Source organism: Pangasianodon hypophthalmus, chromosome 11 (genome assembly GCF_027358585.1).
Source record: "Pangasianodon hypophthalmus isolate fPanHyp1 chromosome 11, fPanHyp1.pri, whole genome shotgun sequence".
Lineage (NCBI taxonomy): Eukaryota > Metazoa > Chordata > Actinopteri > Siluriformes > Pangasiidae > Pangasianodon > Pangasianodon hypophthalmus.
The window spans coordinates 2132290-2148827 of record NC_069720.1 but is presented as its reverse complement, the minus strand read 5'-3'; the positions used below and the strand labels follow the sequence as shown (position 1 = coordinate 2148827).

Genomic DNA, 16538 nt, shown 5'->3' with positions numbered 1-16538 from the left:
GCCCAGATTGTGATGTCACTAAATAAGTGCCAAAGTTTTGGACCAATCACGTCCAACATGCAAATTGAAAGAGGATGACGACAATATGTTGTACCTTAAACTTTTAGCTAGAGAGCCTTCGTGCTAAGCTAGATAGCCAGATAGCTAACTAGGATGGTGGTTGTTTTGCTGACATGCTAAGATGATTTTCTGACAGGTTTTAGTTGCTGTTAAATATACTTTTAGGATGAGAAAATAACAAGGTAAATTGAGTGAATTTAGCTAATGTTAGTGATATTACGAACGCCAGGAGGACACAGGGGTGTTTCCTAATTTGCATATTCACGCATATTCATGAATATGTGGCATTTTAAATGAAGTTGAATGTATAGAGATGCTCCCGAGTTACTTTTAGGTGTTTCTTATTAAGCAATTTATTTTCCACATGAATTTTTTTCAACGTTCAGAAAGATTAGTCATGTGGAAACACACACACACACACACACACACACACACACACACGGATCCCTCAGAGTTTCCCTGATGTATCAGGTCTCTCCTCGGGCAACTGGGAAACTACAGTATATGTGATTCCAGTCATAAACAACAAGAGGGAAGTCTTGGGTGTGTCTGTGTTTGTGTCTGTCTGTCTGTCTGTCTGTCTGTCTGACACACCTTATTAAGCAGCACAGATTGGGACACAACACTCCTGTTTCTGAGGGTGCACAAACTTACACACACTCAGAAAGGAAATTTGTGCACCACTCCCCCAAACTGTGACAAAACCTTAAAAAAACGACACAGTAATGACTCACACTTTAAAACAGCGCTATGGTCTGGGGGCGTGAGTGACGAAAATCAGCTGCAGTACCTGGAACCTCACACACCAGACAAACACTCCGCGCAGAAGAGTCGTGAAAAATGTGTTCTTTCTGTTCTTCTAACTACGAATACATCAATACTATTGTTTCTGAAATGAGTAACCCTGCTATAAATCAATCCAGGACGTCACGGAACGAGTTATTTAGCTTTGTTTATGTTTCCTCGGTTTAACCAGTGGCCATGAAACTTGCACACACGTGTGTGTTCATGCACTTAGCCTAGCACGCTTGGTCCTTATACCATCAGCGAGTTGGTTCTAAATGAAGTGCGTTAGCTAGCTACATTAGTTAGCTTGGATCGAGTAGGCTAATATGGTTAATGTTTTGGACCATAAGGTAACGATTTGATATTTGACAATACCACTGAATCTGCTACGATACGATACGATACGATACGAAACGATATGATTGATTAGCTTCTGATGGATATGTGACCGGCTTTATTCAGAATCTGTTGTAGGCCAGCCGTTAATTTGTGCATTATGATGACGTAGAGAAAGATTACTCCAAGTATCAGAGTTACAAACAAATCAGCTTGCTAGCCTGTTAAATAATTTACTCATCAGTTTTAAAATATGCATCATTTTTTACACACCAGTTGTTTATCCTTTTTTTCAAATTATTATCAGCTATAATTGACTGATGATCGTTGCCTTTTAAATCAACGTATTAATCCAAATCGTCAGATCGTTACGTCCCCTAACATTTAGCTGGAGTTTTTTAGGAGGCTCGGGAGTGGGCGGAGTCAGAGGCGCAGGCTGATGACATCATACAGGGATTAGTTAAAAGGAATGTTGATCCAGGAGCATGTGCTACATTCACCAACAAGCCAAGGCTGATACTGTACAAGTGTGTGTGTGTGTGTGTGTGTGTGTGTGTTACCTGATCAGGTCTCCGTGCAGCTGCAGGTAAAGGCCCTGGCCGTGACGCTGGGCACACAGCTCCTCCACCGTGGTGCTGGTGGAGCAGAGCACCAGTCTGAGGTCGGGCTGGGTCGTGGTCGAGGTCTGGGGTCCCGGGGTCACGACCTCGGTGGCTCCGTACAGACACACACACCCACGCTGGGTGTCGCCCTTCAGCCACTCCCTCTCACGGGATCCGAAGCGAGTCTTCCTGGTCACACAGGCCCGGCTGCCGTTCCGCTTCATGTTACGCTGAGACGCAGAAGGAGAGACGGGAGTGAGACAGCAGGCGCGGGAAACCGTAAAAACCCTTTCAGACACACGATATCCATGCGCCGAGACTCGTAGGTGGGTGATATGGCAAAAATCTCATGACAAGGACATTTACAGAAAAATTCAATTAGGAGGTAAACGAGGGGAAATGAAACAGATTTTTTATCATCAAATCAGATAGTTGTCACAGTAACAGAACTCTGATGACTGTTAAGGGAAAATAATCAACGACAGGGTGGTGTGATGAAGCGGAGTTACTGTTACCACACGAAAGTTCATTCTTTTCCTATAACAACACAACACCGTGTTTATTCCTCTTATACCACAGCAATTTACAAACACTTACAAATTTGTAATGTTGCCGAACATCCGTGAAACATCTGTAAGATCTCACTTACGTTAGCAGCTATAAAGAGTTGTTAACCCTTTGGAGTCCAAGGTATTTTTGAATGTTTTGCTGTTGATTTTATTTTGCTGCATTATAACACCTTCGAAATGTTTTTTTAACTCAGTCGTTTTGTATCACTTTTTTTTGCCAGAACCTCAGCGTTTAGAATGTATAATATTTTTACTTTTAGATACTAAGAGTAAAAAAATCTGAGTAAATGCATCAAAAGCTCACATCCAGCAAATTCGAGAGTTTTTTTTATACTTGTTTTTATGTCAAAATATGACAAAGACATACACAGAACTGTTGTTACTTCCTGAAGTAACAGGAGCATAACAAGTAAATCATTTTGTATAATTTTCAAAATGTGGTCTCTCCAATTCCTTTCGGTATACAGACATAAACTAGCAATCACGTGAAGGTGCAACTTTGGTTTTCTCTATTTGTTTGTACCTGCCACTATCACAGAGTTATTTGAGAGAATATCACATGACATCATTTGGACATGGAGACGTGTCCATGATTCCAGAGAGTTAATCAATCAAATCAATCAATAAATAAATAAATAAAAGTAGCTTAAACAAAAGCCTGTCTCACCTTGGGAAATGTCTGACTGTTACAAAGCGCTGACACTGGAGACTCCTTCCATAAATGTTATACAAAAAACTTCACCATCACAACAATTACACACGTTTTTTTAACCTGTTTATTATTAGTGGAGCTTCCGCCTTACAAATCCCTGTGAATGAGCCGTTACTATAGAAACGCTAACGTATTATTAAATTATTATTAAACGATAAAGTATTAAATTTGCAGCTGCACTACTGTCGGAGCTGCTGCTATAGAAAATGAATCAACACCTTCCCTTCTGACCAATCACAATCCAGAATTCAGCACAAACCGACAGTCTTAGCGACATGAAACAGTCGAGTGAGTACAAGCGCTGAATTCTGGGTCATGACAGGACACTTCGCCCGCATTAGTACCAGCAGTTCTTGCTTTTCTCGCTGCAGAGACGTAAATATTTACACAGAGCACAAACGCTGAGACGAGAGGCGCGAGTCACGCCTGATTCAGACATGGGAGGCCGGCGTGAGGTCATTAGTCAGCCTGATGAAATCAAACTCCCACTGAGGTGAGCGTTTTTTCCCCGTCAGTGCCCACCAAAAAACACTCTTAAACTCTCCTACACACACACACACACACACACACACACACACAGGGCAACAACCATATAGCTATATCAGTATATCAGTATAGCAATGTATCAGTATCTGGATCTGTCTAGCTGACTCACTGTCACTGCACATGTGCACATCTTTACAATACCACCAACACTCTATCTATCTATCTATCTATCTATCTGTCTATATATTTACTTGATATTGATTAAAACATAATTATTTTTAAATAATTTACAAGAATTCATTTTATTATTTAAAACTTATATTCTCTCAACATTTCTCCCTTTCTTCTTCTTACAAATGTTTTCTCTCTTTTTCCTTGAGTGTTAGAAAGATGCTACATAAATCTAATGTGTTGTTATTGTTATTATTATTATTATTATTATTATTATTATTATTATTATCATCATCATCATTATTACATTTTCTAGAGCCAGAGAAAAAGAACTGATCCCAGAGCTGTAGGTTTGTAAGAGGCGTGGCCACTTCATCATCACTAGACTCCAAAAATATATCATGATACTCGATACCTGTCACAATATTTGGACTTTTGCTAGAGTTAGTTTTGCTTATAATTGATAATAAAACAGTGGATTTGTGAAATTATTATGAAAAACGACACATTGCGAGATTTTAATCCACATTTACGAATAAGAGAGAAAATGAAACTGTGCACTTATAAAAGCGCTGACACCTGACGACATCATATCGATTGATATCATATAATCATATCATCGTATCGTATCATATCGCCCAGCTCTACGATTCCAGGAGACTTCATGAGTCATGTTCAGCTCGTGAAACATCGTTTGAAACATCATTGTGGTTTTGTACGTGTTTTAATCAAACGCTGATGAAGCGTCGAGTCTTCGCTGATGTTAATATAATAATAATGTTACAACAATATTGTTTTATTCATTATGATTTTCTGCATTAATGCACACAAAAAACAAGATCAGATTTTTACAGATTATTGTCTTATGTCTGAGGAAAATAAACATCTAGTGTGTGAAATGCTTTTAAAAATCACGTTTGAATTTTTATTAGTAAACTGTTTGAATATTAATGAGGCTATAATGTTGCACCACAGACAGACTGAACTTTAAATCAAAAATTAAATCAGCGCTAGTAGAGTGAATTAGCCAAGAGCTGTTGGAAATGTAGACTATGTTTCAACAGCAACATACATTTAAAAGCAGAACAAATGTGAATATATTGCTTGTAATGTTTAAATATATGGAAATATTATGCAAATTTGCGTGGTATTCCACCAGTGACAGGTATCTGACAGCGCTTAACGGTGTATTTGACACTGAAAACAATTACAATGTTAGCGATAGAAACCAAGAATCGAGATCCAGCAAGATGCGTATGGAATTGATTTATAATCAAATTGAATCATGAGGTCTTTAGAGATTCAACAAGACCAATCATTTATATTTTTCTCTTTTATGGTCATCGGTGGGACTTACGAGTTCTTGCCCACCCTCTGCCCTGCAGGTATTAGGGGCGTGTCCAGGTATAGCCATAGGATGGCAACGAGGGTGGGCGAAGACACATCACGGGGTGGCCACCACTTAAATCCCACCAACCAACAACTTTTACTTTTCTCAGTAATGCTCAGGTGGTGATCAGTGGGATTTATGGTCACCGCATGGTGCGTGTTCTTGTTCACTATCTGCCCTGCAGGTGCTAGAGGCGTGTCCGGGTTTATACCTGGGGTGGCAATGAGGGTGGGCAAGAACACGCCACTAAGGGGTGGCCACTAATTAAATCCCACTGACCAATAACTTTTACTTTTCTCAGTAATGCTCAGGTGGTGACGAGTGGGATTTACCCCTTGGTGCGTGTTCTCGCCCACCCTCATTGCTACCCCAGGTCTAAACCTGGCCACGCCTCTACAGCACCTGCAGGCTGGAGGTCAATGCAAAAGGATGCAACAATATAATTAATTTAATTGATCACTAATTATTTATTATGGTGAAGGCCAGAATGATGATGTCAGCTTTGGGGTGGATGTGGAGATTTAGAGGAGAGCTAACAGGTTAGAGGAATAATAAGTTTAATAAATAAAGCTACCTACTGAATGCACAGAAGTGAAGGAGTAAATAGGTAGAGGTGTAGATGTGATAGATGTGAGTAATAGAATTTAGGAATTCATGCGTAGGATGATTAAAGCTTAAAGCTGCACAGAATGATGGCAGAATGATAGAAATGATCGTGCTGGAGTGAGAACATGGGACTGAGCCCTACCTTTAAAACCCGGATCCCCGCAGCAGCAGCAGCAGCAGCAGCAGCGGCGCTTCCTCCTCCTCCTCCGCCTCCTCCGCCGCCTCCTCCTCGGCTCGCTGCTCGGTTCGACGCCGCTTCGTGGAGCCCCGGGCTCGGCCACGTCCCCGCGCCGCTCCGGCCCTCCTCCACACCGGCGCCGCTTTTCCGCTCGCCGCTTTTCTCCTCGTCCTTCATGTCTCGCCTACACGCAGCCTGGACACATTCCACACGTAACGTCGCCTGCTGAATTCCGACACAGGAGGCGGCGGAAAAACCCCATCCTGCCTCGGTGAGACGCCATCATGAGGACTGAGAAGCTCTCTCTCTCTCTCTCTCTCTCTCTCTCGGCTGTCAGATCGCCACGATGAATAAACATAGGAGGGGCGTGGCTATCTCCTTTCTCATCATTATTATTCATGAGCTATCCAACCTCTACATATCTGATGCATTATATTCTCTTTCTCTTTCTATTTGTATGCATTATTTGCATTATTATTTTCTTTCTTTTTTTTTTCTTAAACAAAAATTCAGACAGCTCATATTCTCTATATCTCATGTATAGCATTACTGAGAAAAGTAAAAGTTATTGGTCAGAGGGATTTAATTAGTGGCCACCCCTTAGTGGCGTGTTCTTGCCCACCCTCATTGCCACCCCAGGTATAAACCCGGACACGCCTCTAGCACCTGCAGGGCAGATAGTGAACAAGAACACGCACCATGCGGTGACCATAAATCCCACTGATCACCACCTGAGCATTACTGAGAAAAGTAAAAGTTGTTGGTTGGTGGGATTTAAGTGGTGGCCACCCCGTGATGTGTCTTCGCCCACCCTCGTTGCCATCCTATGTCTATACCTGGACACGCCCCTAATACCTGCAGGGCAGAGAGTGGGCAAGGACTCGTAAATCCCACTGAGGACCATAAAAGAGAAAAATATAAATTATCGGTTAGGTTGGGTTAGTTCTTGATTTCTGAAATATTAGGAATATGAATCTCTAGAGACCTCATGATTCAGTTCGATTTGATCTGATGGATTATGAACTCTATAACACTCTCGAAACACTATATGGCCAAAAGTTTGTGGACACCTAACCATCACACCCATATGTGCATTTTCAGCATCTCATTCCAGATTTAGTCCCCCCTTCGCTGTTATTATAACCAAGTATAGATTACCGAACAGGCCTACCGGGCATAGGCCCAGGGGCCCGAGGAGTCAGAGGGCCCCAAAGTTTGAGTCTCTACTTAAAGTTGCTCTTGTTAACAACCCTGAGTCAAAGGTCTAAAACTCTTCCTAAAGAAAAACTGAAGAAATAGCCTACATTCCTGAGCAAAAAAATTGTAAAATATGAAGGTTTTAATGGTCTTAACATCAAATCATTGGTCAGGAAATGAGCAGGAATGAAACAGATGCACTCCTGAGAGCTCCTGTGCCTCCATTCGCTGGTTTCCTTTTGCTGCAGTGAACTGTTCGTTTGGGGAAAAGCTAGAAACAGGGAAATTCACTTCTGTAGTCTTCTTGAACACAAAGGTAAAATCATGATATGATTAAAATGTTTGATGTGAAATTCAAACTAACACATGTTTAGGTGTAGAAAATGTTTTCTTTCTTTCTTTTTTTCTTTTCTTTTCTTACAATATCTTCTGGGATGTTTTTTCTTAAAACATTAGTCACTATTTGGTTGTCTACCAAACCTACTGCAGCCCATCAAGAGCCTGATAACAAGTGAAATGAACAAATGAACAAATGAACGAGGATTGATAGAGCAGGGAGAGATCTACAGTATTTGTTTCATTCTTGCTAATTTCCTGATCTTGTTGTTAAGACCATTAAAAGCTTAATGTTTTGCCATTTTGGGCTTGGTCCATTTTTTTGTCGAGGAGTGTACTGTACACTACTGTACAAACTTTGAAGCAAGTGTTTATCACTTTAGTTTTCTGGGGGCAAATCCTCTGTAACTGATGCCATTAGAGGCGCTGAGGGGCGTCTCAGAGGTGCCCCGAGACAAATACACATCCAAACGTCCAAGACTCTGCACATCTTTTCCCACCCTGATTTGTCTTGGGCTTTCTAACTCATATAACAGCCTGGTCCTCCAGCCCAGGATACAACTGCACTGTCACTTGACCATCGAGCCGACTGTTGCAGGGCATTGTGGGCCGTTAGAGAGTGCTGCCTGCTGAAGTATTTTTAACTGTAAAATATTATGCATATTAGGTAACCTACATTGTGGTCTTGTGGTGTGTGGCTCGGATCCTTTTAATATGTACTGCTAGGTCTAAACTGGAACGAATGAAATTCTTTTAATAGTTTATAACGCCCTAGCTCTTGCGAAAGTCAGGGGTTGTGCCCTGTAATTGCCGATATAATATTGTTACACTAATTATCAGCATTTATTAAGAAAGGGAAGCTTGTGTGGGATAAAGATATTTTGGCTCACTATATTGGTAGAGTGCTTCAGGGCCGGATTTAGCCTGTTTTGATTTGGGGTGCGTGCATCTTTCACAATCACGCTTGCCAATGAAATATAATATTTGTATAATAAAAACTGCAGACTCCCTGCCATAACTTATGTTTAAATAGTATTTTACTTTTAATCTCACACAACCATCAATGAGCACAGTGGGATAGTGCTCCTATAGTTCAGTATTATTCTGTTTTCATGTTATCTATCTATCTATATATCTATCTATGGCCATATACGGCTAAGCCGAGGGTGTCAGGGGTCTTTTGGGGACTTTTTTAAAACATATTTCACTTATTTAGTTATTATATTGAATAAAGTTTTTTTTAATGAATGCATTCTTTTTTAATGGCTCCCAGCTGCGATAGTGCAACACAGAATTAAGCAACTTGGATCATGCGGTTTCCCTGTTTCTTTTGAAAGCTATTAGCCAGATAAGCTACTCTATAAGCATAGCGATATCGAGCTGAGAGCCCGCTGGAGGATTGCTGCAGTAGGAAAAGAAAGTAGATCCAGATTTATAAGATAAGGCATAATGTTCCACTATTATTGGCATGTTGTTTTGATAATTTCAGTGAAACTGTAAAAAAGTTACTTTATTGCCACGTTATTAATATGGCAGGGTTGTTTTATAGTAGACTGTGCCTTGAATTGATCACACACGATCATGATTTTATATTATTTTGTATATTTCCTCATCACACCCATCTTTTATGTGTCCGTGCCCAGGGGCCTGTTGTTTCATAATCCATCCCCGATAATAAGCTCCACTCTTCTGGGAAGCTTTCCACTAGATGTTGGAGCGTGGCTGTGGGGATTTGTGTTCATTCAGCTACAAGAGCATTAGTGAGATCAGACACTGATGTTAGGTAAGGAGTCTCCAGTTCCAGTTCATCCCAAAGGTGTTCAGTGGGGTTGAGGTCAGGGCTCTGTGCAGGACACTCGAGTTCTTCCACTCCAACCTTCACACACCATGTCTTCATGGAGCTCGCTTTGTGCACAGGGGCATTGTCATGCTGGAACAGGTTTCAGTCTTTTAGTTCCACTGAAGGGAAACTGTAATGCTACAGCACACAAAGACATTCTATACAACTGTGTGCTTCAGACTTTGTGGCAACAGTTTGGGGAAGAACCTCGTACAGGTGTGATGGTCAGGGGTGCACATACTTTTGTCCATATAGTGTAAACTGGAACAGTTGGGAACATTTTGTTTAGGAATTTGATGCACAGATTTTCATTTATTTAGGAGTTTCATCCTCAATGACGCACTTAAAAGGATATTTATTTGTAGCATTGTTCGTATGAGCGTTTTCACAAGAAATTTGGTTTTCATGAAAATCCCGTTAATTTAAAAAAAACAAACAAAAAAAAGGTTTTAGCCTACATGTGCTCCTGAGTGTGTGAAAATTTCTGCATAAGAAGACTAACTAATATAAACCTCTCCTTGATCGACTTCAGATCATAAAATATGCATAGATCACTGCACTTTAATATCCGGAATATACTGTGGAGTTTAAATTGCTTATTTTTATTACGTTTGCAGCGTTTAGAAGACGGCTTTATCCAGAGTGACTTACAGAAATGCTTTGGAGTCTCTATCAAAAACACATCCTCATGCTAGTTCACTAAGAGTACCACAGAGAACATTAAGTGAAAACCAGTCTTTTATATTATTGCCATTAATTAAAGAACATTTTCTAAAGATTAAGAAAGCGAGTCAACACAAACCCAGAAATTTAAACAAATAAAACTAATCATTCAATTATGACAAAAAAATTGCTTCCATATAAACTTCATTGGCATAGAAATATATATTACCTGAACCATGTTTGGTAATTTGGGACAATTTGAAAATGATTTTAAACAGCTTTACATGATTTGAACTAACTTTATGATTATTTTGTTACATTTTACATGCATATGCATCATAAATATGTGTAATATATCAATCATTAGTCACAGTTTTATAACCTTATGGGAAAAAATAGCCATATGTCATTTTCCTTCCCCACGATTTTTGCTTCCTGTTCGATGTTGACCACACCCCTTTAGGTGATGTAACATGAATTAAGTCATGTTTTTTCAAGGGTTTAGTAACCTAAGTTTTGACTTTGCTAGTTAGTGCACTATTTAGGGAGGAGTGCTAAAGTTTTTGGAGTCGTAAAATCCCTCACTGTGTATTTTAGCAGGTTTAATAGTGTACTAAGCTGGTAACTGGTAAAATTACCCATAATGCACATTGCCATTTGTGAGAAATAGGAAATAAGGCGATGTTACATACAGACTAAGATACTGGTCATTTTATTTTATTTATTGTTTTGTTTTCTGTTCATTTGAAACAGAACATATAGATATTCAGTAATTTGTCATTTGACAACATATTTATTAAAGAATAACTATTTAACTCTAAAAACACAAATTTTGATTTCGTGGGGACTTTGTACAAACGCTAACAATTTTCCCCTCCCTATACATGTTTTGTGATAAGGTCTTCATAAATTCTGCTTCTGTGATATTTTTGTGATTTGACTATCATTACATTCTCCATGTATATTAGCATGCTATAGTAAGTCTATAAGTCTATAAGTCATTTGTGTACTTTAAAATGAACATGACTGGATGTAACAGATTATTAAATATTGATATTGCTCTCAGTTTTTAGGTTACTAGCTGAGTCTTGTCCTTAAATATCACAGTCATCTTGATAACTAACACTTTACAAACATTAAACAAAGCCTGGTTATTTAATGGCACTTACGAAAATTAAGCCATGTTTTAAGAAACGAATTATCTTTAATGATATTTTTTCCCCAGCTGCCATCTTCTGTCTGATTTTGAGGGGGTTTCTGCCATTTTCCTTGCACTCATTACCCTTAACTTATACTAAATAAACTGTAGTAATGTTTATTTTATTTTATATTATGAATTTTATAGCATAAAAATACTCATTTTGTGCAGATGCACAAATGAGGAGGATCAAAACATTTCAAGATAATTAATATTCTGAGGTTTGTGCATGTACATAAAAATGCATAAAAATATTTACATGTTTGTTTGCTTGGACTCATCATCTTGGTGAAAGCTTGGTGTAAGTTGTAACCTCTTGGCAGAGGCATCCAGCCCCAAAGTATCACTCCTCCATCTCCATATTTTACAGCAGCTATCAGGAGTTTTTCTTTGTATTCAGTCGCCTTCCAAACAGCTTGTTGTGGATGTGGTGTGTAACTAGCGATTTATAAATCACTAGTTAATCAACTGAGGTTTTTAAAGAGGTTTTGTTTTCCTGATGGTAATATAACAGAGATTTTACATGTGCAATCTCATATTTGGTCGACGGAAGCAATAAGAGCTGTTTACAAAAACAGATTTTTATAAAAGTTTGTTTTACATGTTCTTCAAGCTGTTAATAATTTCACCACTTGTTTTATTTAGTTATTTTTTTGTTTTGTTTTTTTTGGGGAATAAATTTACCACTTTTTAAAGTTATTATTTTTTTAGTTATGGGAAAATAAATCACTTCTCAAGTTGTTTGCATGTAGTGTTTATTTTATACAATACATTTTGCCCCATTATACTATTAATGGGTGCCAATAATTATGGAGTTGTGTGTATTAGTCAGGTCTAAAGATACAAAGGGAGAAGCTGTAGATCACTGAGATTTTTCCCTGAAGCACACAGGAGGGGGATTTCACACTAACCAAAACAATTCAGGGAACTGATGAGCTCAAATAGTGAGGTAAGAAAGGACTAATGAAACTCTGTGTGTGTGTGTATGTGTGTGTGTGTGTGTGTGTGTGTGTGTGTGTGTGGTGCTCTTACAGGAAAATAATCAGCAACCAGTTGGTGTGATGAATGAGAGTTACTGTTACTATCCTAAATTTGTCATCAATCACATTTTTTTATTTATTCATGAAAGACATATCATACTTTTTATCCATTTATAGCTACACTATGCTACTAAGACAAAAAAAATGCAGATTGTCATGTTACTGAGAAAATATAAAAACATAAACTTCCTCAAGATGTCCTAAAACTTACAGTTACAGCTTTACCTCTGAATGTTACAATGTGCTGACACTGGAGACTCCTTCCATAAATGTACATTAATATGTATATTAATGTATATAGTCCGTCATTTACAAGTCCCTGTGAATGAGCTGTTATTCCTAAACAATAACCTGTTAGAGCAAGAGCATTAATGTATATAAACCTGTGATATGTAGCTGCACTACTGTCAGAGGAGACTAGGGTCCTTTGGAGTGTGCAGGACATTATTAAGGACATTTTACGATACTGTGGTGGCCTCCGCAATTCTGTACGCTGTAGTCTGCTGGGTGGGAGGCAGTGCAGAGCGGGACAGGAAGAGACTGAACAAGCTGGTTAGGAGAGCCAGCTCTGTCCTGGGCTGCCCACTGGACTCTGCGGAGGTGGTGGGTGAGAGGAGGATGTTAGCCAAGCTGACATCTATTATGAACAACACCTCTCACCCCCTGTGTGGGACTGTGGAGACCCTGTGCAGCTCTTTCAGCAGCAGACTGCTGCACCCCCAGTGTAGGAAGGAGCGCTACCGCAGGCCATTCATACCAGTCAGACTTTACAACACCGCATTACAGTGATGTTCAAATGTGCAATATTTCATAATTTTATATAATTTTATTTCTTACAACACTGCATTACTGCGATATTCATCTGTGCAATATTTTATAAATTTTATATAATTTTATATAATTTTATATAATTTTATTTCTTACAACTGCATTACTGCGATATTCATCTGTGCAATATTTTATAAATTTTATATAATTTTATTTCTTACAACACTGCATTACTGTGATATTCATCTGTGCAATATTTTATAAATTTTATATAATTTTATTTCTTACAACACTGCATTACTGTGATATTCATCTGTGCAATATTTTATAATTTTATATAATTTTATTTCTTACAACACTGCATTACTGTGATATTCATCTGTGCAATATTTTATAAATTTTATATAATTTTATTTCTTACAACACTGCATTACTGTGATATTCATCTGTGCAATATTTTATAATTTTATATAATTTTATATAATTTTATTTCTTACAACACTGCATTACTGCGATATTCATCTGTGCAATATTTTATAAATTTTATATAATTTTATTTCTTACAACACTGCATTACTGTGATATTCATCTGTGCAATATTTTATAAATTTTATATAATTTTATTTCTTACAACACTGCATTACTGTGATATTCATCTGTGCAATATTTTATAAATTTTATATAATTTTATATCATTTTATTTCTTATAACACCGCATTACTGCGATATTCATCTGTGCATTATTTTATATATTTTATATAATTTTATATAATTTTATTTCTTACAACACTGCATTACTGCGATATTCATCTGTGCAATATTTTATAAATTTTATATAATTTTATATAATTTTATTTCTTACAACACTGCATTACTGTGATATTCATCTGTGCAATATTTTATAAATTTTATATAATTTTATATAATTTTATTTCTTACAACACTGCATTACTGCGATATTCATCTGTGCAATATTTTATAAATTTTATATAATTTTATATAATTTTATTTCTTACAGCTGCATTACTGCGATATTCATCTGTGCAATATTTTATAAATTTTATATAATTTTATATAATTTTATTTCTTACAACACTGCATTACTGCGATATTCATCTGTGCAATATTTTATAATTTTTTATAATTTTATATAATTTTATTTCTTACAACACTGCATTACTGCGATATTCATCTGTTCAATATTTTATAAATTTTATATAATTTTATATAATTTTATTTCTTACAACACTGCATTACTGCGATATTCATCTGTGCAATATTTTATAAATTTTATATAATTTTATATAATTTTATTTCTTACAACACTGCATTACTGCGATATTCATCTGTTCAATATTTTATAAATTTTATATAATTTTATATAATTTTATTTCTTACAACACTGCATTACTGCGATATTCATCTGTGCAATATTTTATAATTTTATACAATTTTATTTCTTTTATTCCTAAGGGTGCATATATAGTTATAGTTTTAACTTTTCTTTCTTCCTTCCTTTTCTTTCTTCCTGCACTTTAACTGTCTGTGAGCTGCTGTGATAAGTGAATTTCCCCGCTGTGGGATCAATAAAGTTTATCTTATCTTAGAGCTGCTGTTATAGAAAATTAATCAACTCCTTCTGACCAATCAGAGGCCAGAATTCAACAAGGCTGTGGTATAAACCAGTCTAGCTATAACGAGACTTTCTTGTTCACAACATTCTCTAACGTTGATTAAAAGCAACTCAGCCCTGTTTACATGGGAATTAATTCAGTTATAATCTCAGTACATCATTTCCTGACTTCCTGCAGTTTCCACATTTCACCGCCAGAGGGCGGCAGTGTAGTGAGTTCTTCTGTATCTACATTTCTTTGGTCTTTAACTGAACATCTACAAGGTGACCAACAAGGTAGGAGGCTTAAAAGGTGATTCCACGATTTGTGTGCTATTTGTAAATATCACAATAACAAATATGTGTGTAAAATAAAAATAAACAATACTTTAAACAGGTTTCCAACCTTTGTGCATATTTCAGAAAACTTAAACCACTAATAACATCTACAGCACTTTGTCCCACTGCACTATAACTACGCTCTAGCTTCAAATATAATCATTACGAAATTATATATTTGTATTAATGTGTGAAGCCATTTGCTCGAAACATTATTTTCCACAAGTCGTCCATTACAGGTGATGAAAAATGTTAAAATGTTTAGTTCAGTCACGCAACCCTGTTACCTGAACATGTTCACCCCCGTAGAATATTTGGAACAATCCACAGGTTGCGTCATCTGAATTTCCTGAAGATCATGTGAAGAAGAAAATTAATTTCTCTCATTCTTGTTTCTTTATTTTCAGTGATAGTGACTGATAAGATCACTTTGAAAGTACAACCCTGTTACCCAAATTATAGTCTGAAAGTAAATTATTGATTTAAAAAACATACATTTTAAGTAAATCACTATAATGTCTTCATGCCATTTACTAATTCTATGGTAAAAGCTCAATCCTGTTACTCATTTAAGAGTAAAGTGCAATAAAAAAAGAGAGAGAGAGAGAGACTGTTGCTTGCGACGAGGCTAACACAATAGTGCCCTCCAGTGGCCAGTTTGAGTATGACTGCAATAGATAGTGGGTCCATACCCGAACCTACCAGTCAAGTTTCGTGATGATAGCTCAGCGTTAACCCTGTCTTTTCTGATTTGTCTGATTTTTTTTTTTTAATTAATTTGGTCCTCATTAAAAATCCACTTACAGATTAGGAAATAAAGGGATCTTATCACTTAGGCATCCTGAGAAACGGTTACCTGACCTTAGCTCCACCCCCTATGTATGACCACGAACCAAACTTTGCACATGACCCCTGAATCAACTCATTTACATGTATTGCAAGTATTGTACATATCCATGCAAGCTGTTTGAGTAAATTACTCTCCACTTCATTAGAAATGAAGTGAAGTGACTTGTGGCCAAGGATGGTGATAAGTATACCCGGAATTTGTGCTCTGCATTTAACCCACCCAAGTGCACACACACAGTAGAGAACACATACACACCGGAGCAGTGGGCACCTCCACCTACAACCCCTGCCGGACCTGAGACTCGAACCCACGACCTTCAGGTTGCAAGTCTGACTCTCTATCCATTAGGCCACAAGGTCACAAATCCTAGGACTAGTTCGCAAAAGTAGGTTTTGCATATTGTGCAAATTAGCAAAATGGCTTTTGAGGCTTATTTGTTTGGGAGAACCCAAGGAATCAGCGGGAAAAATTAATTTGTAGGACTCACAATTCATGAGAAATGGAGCAAAACGTAAGCTCTTGCACTCTCGCACTCTAGCGCCACCACTGGGCCAATCTGGTCCCGCTCACTCACCTGAGAAGCGAGAGGGAGTCCTACCTGCTGACCAATTTTCATGTCTCTGCAACTTATGGTTTGGTCTGCATGATTCCTTTTAAGGCAGAAAGATAATAATAATAAGAAGAAAGAAAATAAAATAGTATAAGTAAATATAATAGGAATAATAGCAATATTAAAAATTTCATTACTACTACGAATAATAGGTACTAATAATAAAAACGTAATGAGTACAGTAATAAC

At 37.4% G+C, this 16538-nt stretch overlaps 1 protein-coding gene across 4 annotated transcripts in view; it reads right to left on the bottom strand.

The window, feature by feature from the left end:
- Nucleotides 1-6204, bottom strand: part of phlpp2 (PH domain and leucine rich repeat protein phosphatase 2) — a 51203-nt gene extending 44999 nt beyond the window's left edge. For all 4 annotated transcript variants that reach the window (XM_026930483.3, XM_053238248.1, XM_053238249.1 and 1 more), the window contains exons 1-2: nucleotides 5861-6204; nucleotides 1743-2014 (exon numbers count right to left, since the gene is read on the bottom strand). In XM_026930483.3, coding sequence (XP_026786284.3) covers nucleotides 1743-2014; nucleotides 5861-6073 — 485 coding nt within the window. In that variant the 5' untranslated portion in view covers nucleotides 6074-6204. The remainder of the gene's footprint in view (nucleotides 1-1742; nucleotides 2015-5860) is intronic.
- Between the last annotated feature and the right edge of the window lie 10334 nt (nucleotides 6205-16538).